The following is a 23,102-nucleotide window of genomic DNA, read 5'->3' on the forward strand; positions in this document are numbered from 1 at the left end:
TCAAAAGACGCCACCAATCATAAGCCGATCACAACACAAACGTCACGAGTTCACGAAACTATCTTTTATTAAGACGTAAGCAAACTGTTCAAACGATTAAGATACAATTTAAACAAATGAAAACATTTATTATTAAATACAAGTGAGAAAAAAAACCTCTAAATTGTCCATGTACCACATTTTGTTGTGTATGCAGTGTTGAGTTTCTGTACTATAAACTCCCACAATGCATAATTTCACAGTAAGATACAGTGATCCCATTCATTTGTCAAAAAACTGGAATCGTGACTATGAATGAATTAAATTCATTTTTAAAACAATGAATTCAGGAATTTTCTTCACCACATGAAAATGTGATGAGCCACATTCATCACATGAAGTAGATCTGCCATAAAAAATATATTTATTTGTCAGAGAAAGTGTGTTATAGGGGTTTTCAGACAGCACAACTCAAAGACGTTCCACTCAGGCCTCATGAGGTTTCTCTCTCGTCTCCGACTGCAGAGGTTGTTTCAGTTCAAAAAGTCCCGTTCCTCCTCGGACGATCTTCCCCACTACCAGACAGGCCGAGGGAGACACTAGCTGGTCGTGGGACCCTGAAAAAGGATGGAAAGCCTTCAACAACAGCACAAAAAGAGACGATCTTACTGAGGCAGGGTAATTGAATTCTTTTAACATCTAAACAAGCCCCCCCCCTTCAGAACAAATGAAATAATGTTGAGAGCTGGACAATTTAGACGTTTCTTTTAGTATTGGGTGAAAAATCCCATTAGATGACTTATTTTACTTCGCCTAATTGGCTGAAACTACCACCTTCCCCAGACTGAGGCAACCCAGTATGAATGTTGACAATGTGTACTGTATGTCACAAATTGATGTATTTACCAGTCATTTACCCTGTTAAATGAGGGCAGCAGTGGCTGTAGGCGGGGACATGTGACATGAAGCTAAGGCCCTGTTTAGACCTGATATCAATATCCATCCTGAGAGATCCAATCACAAGTGGACATCTCTAAGTTCGTCTGTTCACACGCAACATTCAAATACCTTCTGAATGTGTCTCCTGTGACCATTCATCAGATCTCACTTCCCTCTTCTATATGCAAATGATCACAATTTTCATTTGCGAAGGGGTTGCCATTTACTTCACTTGTTTTGGATTTGGCTGCAATGCTGTTTGACCCCTGAAACTCGTATGAGATTACTCACTTGTGTTCAGTTTTTGCCCATACAGGTGACCTGTGGGTGAATCTCAACTTCTTAACCTTCTTGACCCTGTAAACCTGGCTAGCATTTGTGTGTAGGTGCAGTTGAGTGCCAAGCATGATTGACTAGTGACTGATTGTTGCCACCTAGTTCAAAGTGGTGATCGTTCCAGAGAGCTGCACTAATTGGCTGCAGACAGGAAGTGACACTGTATAGAAGGCCTTGTTTTTTTTCATCTTCAGGTCCTTCCTTGTTTTTGGTTGGGCACCCCCATTGGGAGAATGGAGGAGTTGAGTTCTTTTGTATGTTTTTTTTTTTTTGTTCGAAATAAATTGTATTTATTTTTGCTAAAGAATCATGCCCTGCATCCTGGTCAGTTTTCCCACTCACATTCAGCCATGTTCATCCGTAACAATTAGTGTCTTCACCCTCCCTTGTATATACACTGTGATTTTACATCTGCTGAGTAAAGTCAGAGGTCTCCTCTCCTCCATCATGACACAAAGAACAACAAAATCAAACTCTTTGGAAAAACCTGCTTAATATTATTACTGTCACCACTTTTCTCACCCAGCATGGTCGCCTGTTTGAGGAACTTGTAACTGGTCTCGAAAGTCATCTGCTGCAAAGGGGAGGAGTTGGATCTGATGGCGTGTCGGTTTAAGGGCTTATATACACCTTCAAAGCACATGTAGTCCGCTACCAGGGAAAGATGTCTGGGGTCAACCTCGATACCTGAAATACAGATACACACCAAATGAGGAGCGGCTCTGAAAAAACTTGTCTGTATATGAATTTGTGTGTGTGTATGTGTACCGTAAACAGCAAAGACATCTTTGATCTCCTTCTCTATGACCTTCAAAGCAACTTCAATCCCATAGGTGTTAGCCATGGCATGAACCTCATTAGAGTACAGCCTGTTGATGTTCAAGATCTGGAATAAACAAAGATAGTTTTAATGTTGGGATTGTCCTTAAACAATATGTCAAAATGTACAATCTTACAATAAACAATAATATTGAATAACCATACACATCTTGATTATGAAATCACTGCATTTTTTAGTATCTAAACGTTAATGTAATACACATTTATTGTAATCTCTGCTTTGCAAAACATGAATTCTCAGACCATGATGAACAAATCTCAACAGACAAAAGTCGAGTCAGAGAGGGTGAAATCAGAAGACTTGAAATGACTGCCAACGCAAAATCCAACTATAAAAGGGTTTTACTGTGTGGCGAAACCTTTTCGTGTTCAAAGTGTCCACAGGTTTTACTAACACTGCTTACGTACGTCACTGTACTTGAACATTTCGTGCATGTTGATTCCTTCTGTGTTAAGAATCGTCTCTTTCTCTCCGGTCTTTGTTTTGGCTTCGTTCAGCAGGCAGCGAGTCAGGCCCCTGGTTTCCATGATGACGGCGTTCTGGGCCAGCGTTGACAGGACTGAGGTCAGGTCAAAGTGCACCTTGCTGACTGGTAAGACCACGTCCAACTAATAACAGAGAGGTGGATGAAGGAATGAGTGACTAAAGCATCATAACATTGTGTAAAATTTCTTTTTAAAAAAACAAAAAAAACAGATGACTGCTCCTCTGGGAAGCTGCTGTGCATAAACATGTAAAGAAAAACAAAAATTCTGTCTTTATTCAAGATGTATATATTTTTTATCCAAGAATAATAATGGCTATTAACTTAGTTTTTATATCCTGACACAAGTCTTATTCAATCACTTTTACATCAATTAACCAATCTTAAACTCAGGGACAGCGAGAACACTTCTTTGTCCAAAATCTATTTTGAGCCGGTCATTGAGCCACGGTTCCCTTAATACATTGGGGTATGTAGATGAGACGTTGCCATGCAGTCACTAGTTCCCAATTTTGCAAACAGGCACTGGTCTAGCACGCTGCATTAACTTTTAGCAGTTACTTTTTGCAAAGTGCCCATGTATCGACTTTCTATAAAAACAATGAACGTCAAAGGTAATGACATTGTTAGATCATCATGTCATATTTGTGTGTTCAGATTGTTTTGAGCTATGACAGTGAGAAGAAGAATGGATTTTGGTGCACATAGTAGAAATGAAACATTAAATGTTTCAAAGTATGTACCATGTGAAGCGCATTGAGATCATGTATGTTGTTATTTGGTGCTATGCAACTAAAACATAAAAATATGGTAACAATCTGCAGACTGTATGTGGTTGAGCTCAATGTCAATGCTAAAATGTATGCTTTTCAACTTGAACAAGTATTTTTAATAGACGTAGGATGAGAGTAGGGTTCTATGACAAACAACGCACCTCACACCAGAGCTCATGCTGGTGGTCGTAGCAGTATCTCTCTATTGCTGCGTTGGACTGCAGAACAGAGTTGACTCTCATCTGACTCATGTCCTCTTCTTCTCTTTCTTCGCCTTCCCCTTTCTTTGCTCGCTTCTTCTTCTTCTTCTTCTTGTCCAGTCTTACTCCTTCACACTCAGGCTGGGACTCCTCCTGAGTGTTCTTCTCCTCACTCTCACCCACCTCCTCTTCCTGATCTTCTTTATCTTCAGCATCTTCAACTCCATCCTCCTCGTCACTCTCATAGTCCACCTGCAAAGGAAAACAAAGATGGGTATTAAATGTAATGTGATGATGGAAAGTAAACAGGTGATGGATGTGTCATTTCTCTCATTGCAATGGTATAATCAACATCACAGGAACTCCAGAGCAAGATTTATGACATCAATGCACTCCTTTGTCTTAATGTTGGGTGGGGCCAAACAGTGAGGACACTACCAGTTACAAGTTAAACCAGTTGTTGTAGCACATGAAACCATTACTTCCTGTCTGAAAGGACTTTAGAGACATGACAAAGGTAAAACTCTGTTAAGGGGGACAAGTCTGAATCATGGCTTGCATGATTGCCACACTATTTCAGTTAAGATTATTTAAATAAAATTAATTGGCGTCTATTTTGATCGATTCATTGTCATTTTCAAGCAAACACAACATCTGGTGGTTCCAGGTTCTCAAATGTGGATATTTCTATATACTTATACAACCCATCAAAGAATTGAAAAAATAACTGATGTCATTACTAAATGTAGCCCTAATTTCAAATATTATTACTGTCTTTTAATATGCAGTGCAAGTGAAAAAAATGTGCCTCTCTGTTTTCTCTCTGATGTGCGTCATGTTTAACGTTACAAACATCGATAACTGAGGCGCTCTCTAAGCTCGCCGCCAAATCTCATGTTTCCATCTCTGCAAATTAGAGCTGGAGACAATAAAACACTGTCTACTGCAGAGTCATTTGACCAGGAGTGAATGCTGATTATATTAATTCCCATTGACAAAAGTCAAATGTTAGTCTTTTTTTGACGTGTGGGAAAGAGGCTTTGAAAACCTTGTTTTCATCTTTAATTTCATGGTTACATTCAGTCTGTACTTTTTTAGAAAAATCTGAGAAATTGGAATAATGTCATATTTGAATATAAAATGTAGTAATGTTAGATAGTTCGATTTGAGGCAGACGTTAAGGCACATGGTGTTTCACAGTGGTCAGATTTTTATGTTTTCCAGGAACGGCGTTTCAGCCTAAAACTTCCAGTGTGTAAGAATTACATGAAAGGATCTATTGCTGCAAAATGCAAAATACAACTAGATGTCACTAAATCCTACACACTGAACCTTTAATCACATGACAACACACAAGTCAATATGAAATATTTTATATCTCTTCATACCTCTTCTTCCTGTTTGCCTATTCTCTTGGCATCTGAAGCATCAGCATCTCCTTCGTTCTCCTGGTCATCAACAATGTCTTTCTCCTCTTCTCCTTCCCCGTCGTCTAACTGATGGACGTCAACATGAAAAAGATCGATGGTCGATTTTCAAGGAGGAAAAGAAAAGCTCAGACAAAACATTCAACAACAATGCTCAAGATGGACAAAGCAAAAAAAAAAACAGACCCCTGCTGTGCCAGCCGGTCCATCACCGTTGTGGTCATTGTCTCTAGGGGTGGCTTTCCTCGTCTCCACGGCTATGGAAGCCAGCTTGGCGCTGCGCTTCTTAATGGCTTCAAGGAGGAGACGGAAAAACCTGGAGAGTGGGATGGAGAAAAGATGAGAGGTGGTTATCAGAAATATTTCTTACTGATTTCACACATTAATTTTATTATTGTTTATCTTGTATTTTATTTCATTTAAATTTAAATTATTCTACTTTTATTTTCTTATAAAATATATTTTTTTATTTAATTTGTAATACTTGTACTCTGATGTATTACGTGTTACCGTCTTCTTGTTTTACCTAATACTTTTGAAGCACTTTGGTCAACCAAGTTATTTTAAATGTGCTATATAAATTAAATTGACATTGACGAACACGTACACACACACGCACGCACCTCGTCTCCATGTAGTGGAGGATCTGTTGAGGCGAGAGCAGCTTATCGTTACAGTAACGCTCGGCAGGCAGGAAGTGGAAGGAGACTTTAAACGTCCGCAGCTTTTGGTGGCCTTCAACCCGCAGTGACTCAACCACGTCCACTTTCTGCAGAACCTGCTCAAACATACACACAGTTGTGATGAGTTCTGGATTTTATCTCCTACACCAACACAGGTAAGGACATCTAAAAACACACAATGAGAGATGAGGAAATTAAGAACAACAAATAGGGGAAGACACTGGTGAGTGCTGACATAAGGAAACAAGGAAGAGAAATCAAACAAGCCATACAATGAAAAAGAGGACAAGGGAAAATGAGCCAAACACAAAAGGAGATGAAAAGCATAGACGTACCTCAGCCAGACAAACCCTGGTGAGTTTCTTACGGAGCGTCTTTGCCTTCTTCAAGGCTTTCTTGTTGTTCAGTACTGGAACGCTCATCATGGGAGTTTTAATGTTGGAGCTGGCCACCATGAGGATCTCTCTTAGTCTGTGACACAAACACACAGATACAGACCGGGTGAGGATAATATGGTAGGAGGGATGGAAGGATGAAGCAGGAGGCAGGTGAGGTAAGAGGAAATTAATTGAAGGAACAGAGGTTTCTGATATACTTCACTGAAAACTAAATGAACCCTCAGAACTGAGTCAGAAGTGTTTTTGATGTGTTAACAATGGAATATTAAATCATCCATAATTGCTTACTAATTCTTTGCCATTTTACCCTCAGTTGTGCATAAACTACAGGCTTTGAACTTCTTTTTAAGAAACGTGAAATTATTATGGGAATCAGCCATAATTATCGTTTATCAGAATGGGCCAGAAAATATATCGTGCACCCCCATTCAACTCCTGCAGCTGTCAGACATATATTTTCTGTAGCAAGATTTTCACAAATATCTAAAATAACAATTAAATTATAATGAAGCTGTGTGCTGTGTGTGTCCTGGATGATGTATTCATATAAACACACAAAGGTAAATCAAGTGTGAGTAAAAGTGAGGAGGTGGCATTACCGAGGAATTCCCAAAGTGACGTTCATCTCTCCTCTGCCAGCAAAGTGGAAAGTGTTGAGGGTCATCTGGGTGGAGGGCTCCCCTATGGACTGAGCAGCCAGCAGACCCACCGCTTCACCCGGATCACAGAGTGAACGCTGCCATTTATAGTGCAACAGCTGGCGAAGGCTGTAGACACAGAGAGAGAGAGAGAGAAGGAGGATGCTCATGAAAACATCACTTTAAGTCAGAACAGATATCAAGGATGCTAGTTTGTTAGCGGGATTAAAACAAAATTAAACACAGACCAGGTAGGTGTGTGTGTGTGTGTGTGTGTGTGTGTGTGTTTCCATAAAATTGATAAAATTTATTGTGGCAGCAGGAGTGCACATGCACAAAGTTAACTCTCACGGGCAACAGAGACAGGTGTACAGACAAGTTCTCAAGTTAGAGGAAGGGTGTCTTTGCATGGCACTTGCTGGTATGTGCACAACTACAGCTGAAACTACGGAGTTAGACTGTCTGTGTGGACAACAGCAGGTGCAGGTAGCTCTGCACACAGATATACAATGCCGCACTGGAGCAAATGACCAAGTTACAGATTCTTTTGGAAACTTTGGCAGAACAAATTGGAATATGGTGGGCTGCCACTTAATAGATCATTAATGGGAAACTTTGAAATGGCAAGATGGGCCATGAGCCTTGGCAGAGTTAAAGAAAACACTCTCAGAGTGCCCTTCTAGTTCGTCATGAGACACATGTATATTTATGACATCTGTGGGTGCTGATGTTATTCTGCTGAGTGAACCTGAAGAAGCCAATAGTCAAATTAAGTAATTTCAGTGGTGATTAATTCTGAACTTCTCTCAAGATACTGACATGTTATATTTGAACTCTGACATTTGGTACCTGTGAGTGTCGACCATGCCTTGACTCGTCATGCCTCTGTTCTGCAGAAATTTCTCTGTGATGTCTTGGAAGTTTTCAGACACCGATCCAAAGCAGACGTCTGGCCGAAACAAGCCTAGCGAGGGCTCGGGGCAGCGGGAGGACCTCCTGCTGTATTTCGATCTGCTAACTTCATCCAGAGAATACCACTGCTGTACAAGCTGTGGAGTGAGCAGAGTTCACATTAGAGTTTCGTGACACCAGGTTGGAGGTCATTCTATGCGTAAGAACAGATTGTGTCACTAAATCTGACAGATCTCTTAAGCATTTTTAGTTTGCTCTGTATACATACTTGTTGTACAGCGGCATTTCTGCCATTGACATCTGGACCTGTTGTTTGTTCAGTCTGTTTTAGTTTTGCCATCTTCTTCTGGGCAAACAACAAGAACGCTCCTGACACAGACAAAAACACACATAAGAACTGACTGCCATCATTCACAAAAACAACGTTGACATGTGTCATTTCACAGTACATCTGCTGCAATTCTCCTGATCCAAAGTGTAGTACTAAAGTACTGATGCAGACATCAGTAATATCCTACCTATCTGCTTTATGCTGGTGAGCACCAATAAATACCTTCCACACTGTAATAATCTTATTTTTCTTGCCCCCAAATTTATGCTAATCGCAGGAGTGATTTTCACTGTCCAGTCGACATGAAAAAGGGAAGAGGCCTCAAAGTTCAGAAAATTGTTCTGCTCATCTAGCTTGCCTCAGCTGAGCTTTGAAGCAGAATAACCAATTTCACTTTGTTATACCATCTGCGCCTCCTTTCCTCATCATAACATAGAGCAGTTTTCTAACCATCAAGACAAAATACTACATAGGTACTACATTTTCTGCTGAGGAGAATGTTTTGGGTGTTTATTAAAACCACTTAAAATGCAGAAAAAACCCTAACCCAAAACAACAATCACTCCTGTTTGGCACTCAACTCTTTCAAGAGGTGCAACAAGGAAGATGAGCACTAAGTTCAGAAGCAAACTCTGGTTAAGAGTTTTTAAATAACAGTAACTACTTATTGTTGTCACCAAATGATGAAAATGTCAGTGGGTTGAACACTGTAGATGGGAAAAATTTACTACATAGACACAAGTTGTTTAGTACCTCTCCTTGGACATGCCACTTCTCTCTTTGTCTTCCAGCGCTGGATGGCTGCAAAGTGTTGATTGGCAGCCTGAGGGTCCAAATGTGCCAAAATCTTGTCCAGGCCCTGGGATCTCTGGATGACCTAACAGGAAGAGGAAATATCTACTGCTATAATAATGTTCAGCGTAATGCTCCCTCCAACAGCTGTGTGGCAATATGTTTTCAAACAATGAAAAGGGAAATTTAGTTTTCAGTAGAAAGAGGTTGCTTAAAGAAAAGACTCATCTGTGAGTGAACCTGATGTGAGTAGTTTCATCAGCATGAAAAACAAACGGTGTTGGTCAAGAAGTTCGGAAGTGTAAGAACATTTCAGCAGAATTAAAAAATAAAGCGCAAAGGTGCTGTATGTTGAAGGTCAACATTTTGGGTAATACAGTTATTTAGCAAAGAGATTTACATAAGAAGCTTGATAACGCTTTCACATTTGCAAGTTAACTACAATCTACACCTGTTTACACCTCTAATGCAGATTATTCATCTTTCTTACATCAAGTCAATATATGAGCTTTAGACATCCTAGTATTCCAGTTTTTTTTACTTTAGAGCAGTGGTCACCAGCCTTTTCGAGCCCAAGATCACTTTTTAATTCCAAACTTAAGTCGAGATCTACCATTACATTACATTTAGGTGACACTTTTATCCAAAGCGACTTACAATAAGTGCATTCAACCATGAGGGTACAAACCCAGAACAACAAGAATCAAGAAAGTACAATTTCTTCAAGAAAGCCAAACTACAAAGTGCTATAAGTAAGTGCCATTTAAGTGCTACTAAATTGTTAGTTTAAACTTTTATTCAAGGTATAGTCGGAAGAGGTGTGTTTTTAGTTTGCGGCGGAAGATGTGTAGACTTTCTGCTGTCCTGATGTCATTTAGGAGCCAGGACAGCATACAGTCGTGATTTTGTTGATATCTTCCAAAAACCCACTAAGGTCATACTTGTTATTTTTTGCAATTTCTGTTAAAGGCTGAATGTACAAGAAATAAATATACACAAAGAAGGGCAGTTGTGCAACTGTTTCTATTCAATGCACAATATTCAAATTATTATCAATTCATATTTACAATGCAAAATATGTAGCTTCTCAGTTCCACAACATGTTCTGCAGAGGAGCTGCTACTGCAGCACAATGTTTTTACATATATGGTTTTTGATTTGAATATGGCCACTTGCCCCTTACGCAAATAAATGTTTTTCACACACACTCGAGTGCTTTCATTTTGAAAAGGCATACAGAAAGTGTTGCAACCATTTGTTTGTGACATAAATTCATCAGATAAACATTAAAACTCAGGTGAAAGATCATTTTCTCTGTTTATTCTGCTGTGTTTCAAAGTAAAAGCACTCCAGCGTTTCACCCTGAATCCACTCATTTGTTCCAACGGGTCTTTGATTGTTATCGACAGACCGAAAGATGCAAATCTTCATACCGTAGAGTCCTGAAATTTACTTTAGTACATAAACCAACTTGTTCTTGAAGGAAATGCAGGAGATAAACCTGCAACTCCCCCGCCAGTAGCGGACACACAGCGCGTGTGAAAAACAGAAAACCGACACACAGCTGATCTGCGGCGCGACGACAGCCAGCGAGTCCAGAGAGTTGAGGGATCGACAATAAAGACTGCGAGATCGACCGGTAGATCGCGATCGACGGGTTGGCGACCACTGCTTTAGAGAATGAAAGAATTTGCTTGCCCTGCTTCTCGTATTTATACGATGCTGAGCTACAACGTAGCTCCATACATTAGAGAAAAACAATTAGAAGACGCTCTTCATTTAGAGAGAGAGAGATAACAAATAACAGTTACAAACCAAGCAATTAATTTCAATGAACCTAAAGCTTTAAATGATGATGGCACTTACTTATAGCACTTTGTAGGTTTGCTTTTTTGAAGAAATTGTACTTTCTTGATTCTTGCTGTTCTGGGTTTGTACCCTCATGGTTGAATGCACTTATTGTAAGTCGCTTTGGATAAAAGCATCAGCTAAATGAAATGTAATGTAATGTAAAAGCGGCTGGATAAAGGTTTAGACAATGAAGGGTATTTGCCGGGGTATCTTCAGTGTAATACTAAGTCAATAACGTTTGTGTGTAGTACATTTTATCCCCAGTGGTCACAATGAAGCACCATGGGGCCCATGAACTACACTTTCACTGTGGCAGCCATTTTGGCCAGTAGCATCCACTGATGAGGAAGCACTGAATTTGACAAGGCTGCGATATTTAGAGTCAGATGGATTTACTATCAGCTCTGGACTCATCCTCGTGGGGCCGTAACAATCATTAGCTTAACTTTGGGTTAGTCAGCTTTAGCTCTGTATTGTGTGCAACAAGAATCTTGTGTCATCTTAAAGTACACGGCTTAACTGCACCAGTGTTCCCTCCAAAACCCAGTTTGTGTTATGTGGAAAATCCCGTAAATGCACTGTATTTGTGTTTTACACATTTTACCTCATAGTTGTCCTCTATGAAGGGAAACTGTCGTGGCTGCAGGAACGGAGTCTTGGGGATGTCCAGCCCGTCTTCACCGTACAGAAACTGGACCACGGATCCATCGCTGTCCCTCACCGTTTGATCATACTGCACTACCAGACCCTCCAGATGCTTTATGACGCATCTGCAGAGAAGACATGAGGGAGGACAGAGGAAAAGAGGGACAAGATAAGTAGGGTGTTGGGAACAATTCATTTCATCCTACTGAACGATAAAATTAAAAGTTTAAGGCATGTTTGAAGCACATTCGAAGGAGCCATGTGGGGGCAGCGTTTTGTTTCTGAATCACCTGACATTTAGTACTAAATATGGTTTGTTCGAAACTCATCCTTAAATTGTGTGTTTGAGTCTAAACTAAAACCACATCAGGACCCTAGTGGGGGTGGCTGTTTAATAAGTTTAATTTCGCCCATAATCACAATAACCTTTTATTCTGCGCCTTACGTCTTAATGGGTTAAGATGACTGCAGCATTATCTGGTCTATTGAGCAGTGAAGTTTTCATTACCTCTGCAGGTATCCTGATCGAGAGGTTTTCACGGCTGTGTCGACCAGTCCTTCTCTGCCAGCCATACAGTGGAAGAAAAACTCCTGAACACAACCAGGTCACACACAAGACAATGACGGCAATGTATCATGATGTCACAAGAGTCTTCTTTAACACCTGAAATAGCTTAAGTTACAGGGTGTAGTGAGAACTGCAGAGGGCAACATCGTGTGCAATTGGCATCACAGTGCTCAGCAGGAGATACAGTGTAAAATAAACTTTTACAACAACTCCTCAACACAACGCAATTGCACTCACAACTCTCTGCGTGTACCTGTGGTTTGATGCCTGTGAGGAATCTTCCAGACACGAAGCCCCCAGCACCCGGTGCAGGGTCATATGGTTGAAAACACGGCAAGAATTTCCCAGAGGGCATCAGTGGAGGCCTACGACCTTCTAACTCAATCTGACCTAGTAGACATGAAATCTGAAACACACACAGACTTTGGATTAAGCTTCTAAAGTGAGTAGCATGTGACAAAAAGTGTTCAGGTGAATGTGGTAGTGGGAGCATGTGTGTGGTGAGGGGGTACCTGCATGGTGTTCACAGTAGATCCTTTGGCTCCTGATTGGACCATCAGTTGAAGGTTGTTGTCTGGGAAAGAGGTGTGGAGTCCAATTGGCATACACACCTATACACACAAAAGGAAGGGATTTTAGATACCTGCCTGACCACAGGCACTACTTCTTCTTTTACAGGATGTTAAAATGCATGCAAACATGTAAGTAGTCATTACATGTGTATCAGTAAACTTCACAGAAAAAGTAAGTGGTTTAGAGCAAGGACACATTTTTCAGACCTTTTGTGGCAGAAAGATTAACTGTTGAAATCCAGTTGACTGGACAGTTTGTAACTCATAAAGTTAAGAAAGAAAGTCAGTACAGACATTCATTTAAACAAACCTAAAGTTTAAAATGAGCAACAAGTGACCAGATAAAAGTTTAGACACTGAAGGGTGTTTGCTATGGTATCTGCAGTGTAATACTAAGTCAATAACATTTGTCTGTAGTACATATTTATCCCCAGTGGTCACGTTGAAGCACCGTGGGGCCCATGAACTACAGTTTCACTGTGGCAGCCATTTTGGCCAGTGGCATCCACGGAGGAGGAAGCACTGAATTTGACAAGGCTGCGATCTTTTAAACACTCACTCACAGTGGAGTAGTCCTCGTGTCGCTTCTGTCCTTGTTTGATTGACTCTAGAATTGTGAATTGATGAAGATGCTCTACGTACAGTATGTGTATTTATTAAATTTAACATCAACAATGATGTTTCCTGAGAGAGTTCCTGTAATGAAAACAGTCTGTTTCCATTCCATCATGCTGACGGTGTGTTTGCCAAAAGGAGTAATAAATCAGAACTAGAAGTTAGTGACAACACCTTGTTGATATCATTGTTGACTTGGTTAGCCACTTCTTTGAACTTGTGGTCGGCTATGCTGAAGTCTCTCTGGTCTGGGTTGAGGTGAGCATCCTGCCAGCGGCTCTGGGCCTCAGCTTGATCCACGTCGGAGGGCAGTTTGAAGGCTGCCTGCAGGGCCTGAAAATAAAAGCACAAAAAGAATCCATGTTTTATACTAACGCTTACATTAGTTAGTTTACTCCATTCCTTCCACTAGCAGCAGCAGACCCTCACAGCTGGATTCAGCTCCTGTCCCACCTCGATAGAAAACCCAGTCTGCTCTAAATGGCCACCTGGCCCAGTCTCTTGTGATTGTCCAGCTGCTTCCAGCGCGTACCAGAAGTGTCACGCCCATTAAGCGTGGGTGGAAGTCAGGTACAGGCTGCTAGCAGGCTGAGCTGTCGAGCCACTAAAGCTAACACACATTGATAAACAACAATGGCAAATTTCAAACCTTACCAGTTTGACAGAGTTTAACAGCGACAGAGAGAGGAGCCGGTAGTACCGAAAGACAAACAAGACTGGAGACTGGCCCAGCTTTGGTTTCGCTTTGACTTCTTAGTTTGGGGCGTGCATTATGCCAATGACCCCCATGCTGACGTCGACACATGGCAGACTATTAGCAAAATCGAACATGAGGCTCCGGAAAAGTGTTAACTATGGGATTTTGTGCCATGCACACCATATACATTCACAAAAAGCAAATACAACAGGTTAAGAATGAAAAAGCACAATAGGTCTCCTTTGAAAAGGGTACTTCATTTTAGGTTGTACATTAGGCTATTATATATGAACTTTGAAACATTTAGTAGTAGTTTTAAAATAGACAATAGACCTAATGCAAGAACAGGTTATACTATAATAATGCTTTCATCCTAATGTATGTGAAAATGGAGTTCAAATACAGTATCAGAATCAACTAAAATGTATTATTATTATTACTCATCTACTATGGACTAGTCCTTATGTCTTTTCTGTTTTTGTCTGATTGACTCAAGATTTGTGCATTGAAAACAGTTCTGTATGTATGTGTATATATTAGATCTAACATCCGCAACGAAAACAGCAACAGATTGAACAAGCTGGTTCTAAAACTCACTTTGGTGCCAATGCTGAGTGATTCTTTGATGATTTTTTCCCTCCGTTTATTGGCGCCGGGTTTCACCAGGATGTCCTCCACACCTAGACACAAAGACGAGGAACACTTAAAAAAAAAAAAACTCGTCCTTTATCTTACACATAACAACTGACATATGGAAGCTGTTCGTGCTGTTCATTGTCAGGAAAGCAACATTAGCTTGACTTGTGTTCTATGTTTCTTACCCAAAGTGAAGCCTCTGTAAAGCTGCAGGTAGGCGGTAAAAAGTCGAGCTAGACAGCTGAGCAGTTTCCCGCTGGTCCCTCCTCCGTAAAGCTCATAGCAGCAGTGGACCAGACCATAGGCTGAGGAACCGTAGTGAGCTTTGTCCAGAACCCCCACAAGCAGCTCACCCTGACGGATCACCACCTGGGACACAAAGACAACAGGAAGATAAAACATCTTGATTTACATGATGCCCAAACTTCAGGAGTCCTTTTTTTCAAATTCATCTGGACACATGTTTCAATATTGTTGTCACATTGGTTTGGACTGGAAGTTGAAATATTTGTGTACCTGTGAGTCACACATGCTGTCAGGTCTGTATCCCGGAGCAGCACGTGGCGGGACTTGGATCCACGCCTTACTGGGGATTTTTGATTTGCCGATCAGGTTGAGAGGCACTGCTTTCTCTGGGATCACGTTCAGTAGGAGGGTGGACACCACCTACAAATGCACAACACAACAGTACAACTGAGTGGATACAATGACAGTATATTCAATAAGTGCCTTAAAAACACAGTCATGTTTTTGTCTCTAAACATAGTTCAGCATTTGATATAAACTGACATAGCTTTCATGGTTTCTTTCAGCTTTCTCTGTCATAAACTAGTGAAAACAAACACTTACCTGCTTTCCTGTCCACAGCTGCTGAGGTCTGATGATGGCCGGCGGCAGCAGTTTCACTCTGCCTGGTTTATCAGTTAATCCTCGGTACACCAACTCGGTGTACTGGTCTCTGGTAAAGAAACAGCCTCGTATCGTCATCCTCGTTCCTGACACCATGTGGTCCTGGATCAGACCTGCTAGAGGTTTACCATCCTACAGAGAGAGAGAGAGAGAGAGAGAGAGAGAGAGAGGGAGAGAGAGAGAGAGCTTCCCACTGAGTCTGTGTGGAAGAATTATAAAGCTACAAAAGTAATAGATGGCTTCCCAGTGTGAAGTGGCCAGAATAGCAAAATACAGTAGAGTAAATGTTTGCAAACATTTTGATCACCTGCGTACTGTTCCACACAAAAACGTAATACTGGAATATATAACTGGCTTTAAATTAATAGTCTAAATATTAGAGAATATGCAACAGCGCAATGTGCCTAAATTAATGAATTACACATCCTATTTAATGGATTTATGTGGGTACATTTTTGCAGAGGTTAACGTGACAGACAGCGTATTTAATCAGAATGATCAAATAAAAAAAGTACACTGTATAACATTTAAAATTTGCTCCTTTGTGTCCATGAACACAAATTCTCCTTTAAAAACATACTGCATATGTTTATTTATACTGCATGTCTGCACATAAAGAGATAACCTTTTATTGACTTTTTTTATCATATCAGCTGGTTTAGTGTCATGACACCTTTTTTATTCCAATTCAAGCATTGAGGGCGACAGACAGATGGGATGACTAAGTAGAAAATAACCAGATGAAGTGAATTTCTATTCACTGAGGTTGGCAGGTGTCAATCTGTGCTGTGGCTGTCGAGTCTGTGTTTCTCCACAATTAACCATATAAACACTCTCCAATGTTAAAAACAATAAATCCTTTAAAGTAAATGTATCTATGTCTCTATCAACCATTTTAACTTAAGCTTTTGTATGAAGTAGATAAGATACAATGGCTAAACTATGTTACAATACTGTGATAAGATTTGTCAATTTCCTTTCTTCCTTTCTTTATTGTTTATTTTAAGATGTGCTGTGTTATGTTTACATTTATTATTACTTTATTATCTTTTGACTTCCTAAATGGAAAACTTAGTTCTCAACCGACACATTTCAGAATTTGTTTTATTAAAAACAACAAAATTATATAATAACTAACTTATTACATCTTCTAGCCAACTCTTATAACTGTTATGTAAAGTTACTTATGTTTTCCGAAATCCGGAGGATGATGCAGGAAGTAAAACATGAAATAAGTCTTTTATGAGGGGGTTCCAGGTTTGCCTGACCATATTAATCCAGATGATAGACACAATCAAGACCAATGAGAGAAAATAGGTAATGAAAGAGCTGAGACTCTCTCAAGAATTAACACTCGAAAGAAATCTCCCAATTAAACAATATGTCCATGTCCAGTTCCATTATTAACATAATCATACAGTGGCAGCTATTTTTGAGTTGAGCATGGTTCCATCACCATCATGTGAAAGTCTGGCGTCTGTAAAGTGTGTGTGTGTACACCCACCTTAGGAACTAGGTACTGCTGGTCAGTGCTGACTAATGTGTAGGCCTCTGCTCTGCCTAGCTCACTCTGAGGGAAGTGAGCATTCATCTCGTCTCCATCAAAGTCAGCGTTGTAAGCCTTGCAGTTTGCATAATGGAGCCTTAAAACCTGTAACATCAAGTTGACAGAAAACTCGATTTGTTAGATATATATCTGTATATAACGTCCAGCAAAGAGATTTATCATAACAGTGTTGTAATTCCACCCTGCTTCTATAATAAATCACAATCAAATAGTCAGGACAGATAAGATGTTACCTTCTCTCCTGGGAGGATGCGGGCACTGTGGGCTTGTATGGAGGGTCTGTGCAGAGTCGGTTGTCTGTTGAGTAACAAAACATCTCCGTTCTTGATATGACGATTCACCTGGAAACACAAACAAGAAGAGAAGAGTATAATTACAGCAGTGCAAGTATTGGGCTAACTTGTACTGCAGAGTTAATATTTGCAAGTGCACAACCAGAGTATTAAACTTACTATCTTCACTGGCATCTTATGTGGACCAGGACAAGGCGTCAGCAGTTGCTTAGCCACCGCTTCCCTCTGTGCAAGATTGGAGGATGATAGGATGGTTTTCCTGCCATCCTCGTTTATCACCATGGAAGCGCCGGGGTGAATGTTAGGCCCGTTAATGACGGCCTGGCGAAGCTCCTTCACGTTCCATGGAGTGACGGGCTGAGGGTATGTCAGCTTGGTGGCAAACACCTGCTCCATAAAACAAAAGATGATGAGTTTGTTTGATTCTGGATCAAACATAAAGCATTTCTGATGTTTCCTCCCTTTAACAAGAAAGTTAGATACTCTTTCTTTTGGGGTAAAGCTAATCAGAGTGAGATGTACCATGGGTATTCCAATCTCGTTGGTTTCTATGTACATGTCTGGACAGATGACAGATCGTGCAGCGTAGTCCACTCGTTTGCCCATCATATGTTTCCGGAACAATCCATCTTTCTTCTCCAAGATCTAGCAGAGAAAAGGAAACAATCAGGCAACTGGAACAGATTCATAAGCCAATAAAAAGACAAATTAAAAGTTTGTTAGCAACATTACAAAAAATCTGTACGAAAGACCATGAAACTGAAAAGGATGTGGTTTGCGTCAGGTAAGAACCAATACAATTTTGGTGTTGATCTGCATGAAAATCCAGATCTAGTTTCATCTGCTTTTCAATGTTTGTTTGTTAGTAGAATTAAACAAAAACTACTGAAGCAGTATTGATATTTCTAGAGGGATGGCAAATGACCGAAGAAAGAACCCATTCGATTTTGGAGCAGATTCAGAGAAACAGGCCAATCCAGGAGCAAACCATTATTGTTTCAGTTTCTGAAATGGCTAGATAGGCTGATTAGCCTTGGCGGAGGTGCAAGTTCTAAGGACATCCCTCTAGTCATCATTGTATTGATTTGTAGAAGCAACAGATTTGAGATAATTGGAAAAACATAGTAGTCTGTAATATTATCCTGAATAAAACACCTTTATTAACTTTGGCTGGGTACCAAAATTGTAAGCACTGACATAGTAACGACAAAAACAATGGTACAAAATATAAGGTACTGGTGCTGTATTGGTTAAATGTGAACCTTGTGTTATACACAATTTCAGTGAATAATCAGATACCTGTCTGATTCCAGGGTATTTCTCTGTCATCATTTTGTCCATGTCACTGTCAAACACGATGTTGACGTGGGTCTGTAGTCGGATCCAGATGTTGTAGAGTTTATCTGTCAAAGTCTGTCCGGTGATCCCAGCCAGGAACGACTGGTCTGTCTGTTCAGGAGCCTGAAAACCACGGGAGGGCAGGTCATCTGGTCGTTCACAATCATCATGTGGCTGACTCTACCACAGAAATAACATGCTTTAACTGGTCACCCACGTGCACATACATGTAGTACCTTACCTCTTCTTCCTGAGGATCATTTTCCCCGGCTATGAGAGCCAGAAGTTTCCTTATGATTCCACAGTCTTTCATGACAGCCTGCATGTTGACTGTCTGACCGTTAGTGAACATCTGGTCACCAAGTCGATTGATTGGACGATACCTGACAGACAGAAGATGGCGTGTGAGGATAAGACAAATGCACACAATCTGACCCAGCTCTATTGTCACATAAAATAAAATCTGCTTAGATAACATTAACTATAGGGGAATCCCTCCTAACACTCATTGTGTTATCTTTAAATTGTACAATAAATTTGTACCTGCAAGGTGGAACCACCAGCAGCTCCAGGAAGAAGAGGTCAGGATAGAAACCTTTATCTCCCTCTGCTGATGCTTCACACTCCTCCAGCCCAGAGAACAGACACCTCAGAAAGAAACCTGGAAATAAAAGAGGAGAGAAGGAATAGATATGAAAAACCTTCCTGAACCCTCAAACATGACAGGAAAACAAAAAAGTGACAAAATAAGCAAAAAAGTCAATACCATTTCTTTAAATGCTTATTATCATTTTCATATTTATTGAAATGTTCATCTTTAAATGTTTAAACATTGTGAAATTGGCAGTCACACAGATGCCCATGAATTAAATCAGGTTTATACACAGGGTAGAGGGTGGTAAAGAGGACATACCTTCTTTCTCCCACAGACTGTTGATGTGTTCTCTGGCAGTGCTGGCAGTCATGTACACTTTCTTTCCAGCCAGTTGATCTTCTACAAGGAGAAATGAACCAGAATGAGATCTTTCTACAGTTTGTGAAGTTAGGCCGAAACATGGGCAGAGTTATGTGTTTAACAACACCTACACAAAACTGCAGCAAAAATAAACATATGTAATGTTATGAGCAAAAAATGGACAGAATATGTACAAATCACTACTCACCATCCGCATTGTCAGGGGTCTGCAGTCCTGACGGCATCGTTACAATCAGCTTGCTGTTGTGCTCACGACGTACTGGAAACCTTCCGCTCCTACACACGCACACACAATTATGACTTTGACAACTGACAACATCTTAGCAAAAAGATACTACGCACCATTACTGTACAGCTAGCACCATGACAGAAATAAAAAGGCGGTATGTATGAATTGATATAAAAAGTAGTTCAGACCACAATTAAATTATATTTGTTTTGTCATTTTTATAAATGTGAATAAACTTACTTGCACAACGGACATTTCCTTGTTTTCATGTTGATCTTCCAGAAGTCATTTATCAGACTGCTCTTCTTTTCAACAAGATGTTTAATCTGATAAACACACAGTAACACAAACTTAAATATGGTCTGGGTAACTTCCGTGTATAATACGATATGGTTAAATCATGTTTAATAGTCCTCACGTGAAATAGGTGTACATGTGTCCGTGGTTGTGTGTCAATGTGTGTGCATGTGTTTGTGTGTAATTGTGTACTCACTGGTTTGGTGATCTCCGGACCTTCGGGGTTCACTCCGAGGGCTTTGTCTGTAAACGCTTTCAGCACCTGCGCAATCTCATCTCCAGAGGCTTTGGGATTCTCTTCCAGATACTAACACATGATGCATACAAATTCTTTAATCAAACTTAATCATCTAAACACTTACACAACACCAAAGAACAAAATTACTCCACCCTATCAGGAGTAAGACAATAACAAATTCACTATGAATAAACAAGTAGCCTGTTATACAAATCCTCCTAATGCCCACAATAAAACATCCCTATTCTCTCTTCCTCCTGATTGAAAGTATTTTAAAAACAAATAGCAGTTGTTTTGTATAGTGTGCTTTAGTCTGTAAGATGCTGCTGAAACGATGAGTTTCCACAGCGAGGATAAACTCACCTGGTTAAGAACTTGCTCTATCGTGTAGACATCTAGCATGGCTCCATGGTCCACTAACTTCAGCTGGCTCAGCAGCAGGTGGAGGGCTGCTCTGGGACACGTCAACATGTGACACGCCAGACAGGACCCGCGGATCAACAGGTAGAGTTTCTGATGGAGGAGAATGAGAAATATTGTTAAAAAATGCCCCAAAAATTTGTCAAGTCAAGCAACTTTTAACAAGTGATTTGAAAGTCAATGTTAGTTCATCAGACCTTAAGTGTTGAGGATTTTTTAACAACCCCCACACATTTCTGTATATGCCACTATATATTATGTATATAGTGTATAATACATTATATCTGTACACAATTAAGAGAAGAGTGATTCCACAGATACTCCCTCCTCTCTAAGCAGTACCCAAGGTCAGGTTATAGATAAAGGCCCAACCAACAGTACATTGTAGTGTCTACGTTGAGGGACTTTCATATCTAACTCAGATGCCCCAGACAGAGAGGCACCAATTTCAACTCTCACCAACTCCCACTTTTTGGCGTATTTCACCAGTGGCAAGACGTAAGGACACAATGTGATTTAGTTATGCATACTTTAGGTTGAACTATCCAATAGGATGCGAACACCTACATGTAACAGAGAGAGTGAAAGAAATTCTAGCCATTCATGGATGTGCTGTTAGAATGGGGGACGCAAGTAGAGGAAGATATATGGGGAAGCTGTGGGAGACATCTTCAGACTTGGGGGCGACAGTTTCTCACGTTACTCTGTTAGCGTTTGTATATTGTTTCACCTTCTGGTCTCCTTGATGCATCAAGTCTACATTCAAATCTTCAGCATAAGACATCAGCTGCTGCCTGAGTTCTCCTTTCACCAGCTTCCACAAAACTTCCATAACACTTAAGCACATATGTTGGTCGTGTTATCGTAATTTGCGTTTAATGTGTGGGTCTAGTGTATTTGTGAAAATGCTTACATCAAAGAACAGTGGGTTGTAAACAGGTAGAGGAAGATCCACATGTCCAAAGTGACCCGGACACATGTTGAAGTCCTGACAGCAGGTTGAACACACCTGGGAAAAAAAGATAACATACAGTTACATGTTAAGAAAAATAGATGTACGTAATTCAATGAAACACAAAGAGAAAGGTACAACCACTGAAGTAAGGAATAGACTGACCTATGGCATGTTACAGATATGTCATGACTGTATTTTACAACACACAGAACCTATGTAATGGGATTTCAGCAAAGACAGACCGACCTCTTTGCTGTCTGCTGGTCCCAGGGCCAAGTCGTACAGACCGTTTGGAGCCACATTCCCAACTCCATCCAGGAACCTGAAGTTCGTGATCGCCTTCACACTCAACTTCCTGGACAGCAGATGAGAAAATACAATTATTTTATCAGCTACCTTCAACCTTTTACTTCTTACTGAGTGTTTATTTCACTATTCTCTTTTGCTGGTGAGTTTTTTAGTGGTGGTGCTTTGCAGGTGGATGTTAGAGCTCAGTGATAATACTATATAAATAATTATTGCAATATGACAAAAATCCAATACATACTGATAAAATGTTTATGCACTGTGTAAGCACAGTGAGGAGATACAACCCAATTGATACAATTACTCACACGTTGGAGGTACTTGTTCTTCACAATAGTATTGGTGTCTATGCTTTTTACTTGTACTCTACTGCATCTCAGACAAAAACATTGTACTTTTTACTCCACTACATTTGAGTAGTGGAGCTTTTTTGTGATAAAATGAAGAATGAAGCATTAGGGTTAAAAACAGCAATAGATCTATTTATTTATTGATAATTAGTTATATCGTTTAAATTTAATACAAATGTATTAATATAATACAAACTTTTGAGAGTTTATGGTTGGTTTATATTATAATTGGACATTGACAAGTTACAGTGCATTAAAAAAAAGAGTAAAAATACACTAAGATAAGATTTGAGGCACTTTATGTACATGATGTCATCTCAGTGAAACTGCACTTTGCCGCTTTAGGGTTGTTTAGTGCGTAAATACGATAGATCGAATAGACAATATGAACATTTACATCGCAACACACAGCTAAACTGAGAGAAGACTGTTGGGATATAACGTTACTCCATGTTAGCATGAGCAGACAGGTTGTTTTGAACTCGTGTTTAGCATTGAGCTAACACGCGAACTCTCACCTTATCTCTTCGGCAGAGTACATGCCGAACGTCAGGCCCTCCAAACGCCGCCACGGCACATCTTTTCCAAACAACATGTTGTAGAACTACTAAACTTCTGTAGTTATAGTAAAGTCATGGCGTTTAGTTATAAACTGCACGCGACGGGAAGCTGCTCCTGTGTCGCACGTGGGACAGTCTGAGGTCAAACCAAAACATGGAGTCAGGGGGGGGAGACACAAAACACAACTGAGGCTTTTACAAGAGCTACATTTATATAAACATTTCAAATATCATATATAAATAAAATATGTCAATTTAGTTGTGATAAACTGTGAGAAAATGGTACTGTATCTCTAAAGGACAAGTTGTTATCAATTTATCCCCCACCCCTTTTATCCACCCCCATG

At 40.2% G+C, this 23,102-nt stretch overlaps 1 protein-coding gene and 2 non-coding genes across 3 annotated transcripts; all 3 read right to left on the reverse strand.

The window, feature by feature from the left end:
• Window positions 1–49: 49 nt before the first annotated feature.
• polr1a (RNA polymerase I subunit A) lies at window positions 50–22,909 on the reverse strand. The gene is made up of 37 exons (XM_035160693.2): window positions 22,714–22,909; window positions 21,786–21,894; window positions 21,498–21,593; window positions 20,528–20,677; window positions 20,123–20,233; window positions 19,870–19,955; window positions 19,588–19,676; window positions 19,338–19,418; window positions 18,968–19,085; window positions 18,666–18,807; window positions 18,386–18,547; window positions 17,609–17,731; window positions 17,246–17,473; window positions 17,027–17,134; window positions 16,731–16,877; window positions 15,167–15,358; window positions 14,834–14,983; window positions 14,503–14,686; window positions 14,279–14,361; window positions 13,159–13,317; window positions 12,310–12,408; window positions 12,051–12,203; window positions 11,738–11,820; window positions 11,189–11,354; window positions 8,695–8,818; window positions 7,879–7,979; window positions 7,548–7,747; window positions 6,660–6,827; window positions 5,998–6,133; window positions 5,603–5,757; window positions 5,166–5,295; window positions 4,941–5,048; window positions 3,514–3,804; window positions 2,503–2,703; window positions 2,023–2,140; window positions 1,777–1,941; window positions 50–596 (listed from the first exon to the last, which is right to left on the reverse strand). Exons 1-37 carry the CDS (start codon window positions 22,788–22,790, stop codon window positions 466–468), a joined length of 5,124 nt encoding a protein of 1,707 aa, XP_035016584.1. The 5' UTR covers window positions 22,791–22,909; the 3' UTR covers window positions 50–465.
• On the reverse strand, window positions 10,821–10,956 carry LOC118112866. Its single transcript, XR_004697305.2, has one exon. It is a non-coding gene; the product is annotated as a small nucleolar RNA SNORA5 (small nucleolar RNA).
• Window positions 12,775–12,911, reverse strand: LOC118112865. Its single transcript, XR_004697304.1, has one exon. It is a non-coding gene; the product is annotated as a small nucleolar RNA SNORA5 (small nucleolar RNA).
• Window positions 22,910–23,102: the final 193 nt, after the last annotated feature.

The sequence above is a fragment of the Hippoglossus stenolepis genome, chromosome 7 (assembly GCF_022539355.2).
Source record: "Hippoglossus stenolepis isolate QCI-W04-F060 chromosome 7, HSTE1.2, whole genome shotgun sequence".
Taxonomy (NCBI): Eukaryota; Metazoa; Chordata; class Actinopteri; order Pleuronectiformes; family Pleuronectidae; genus Hippoglossus; species Hippoglossus stenolepis.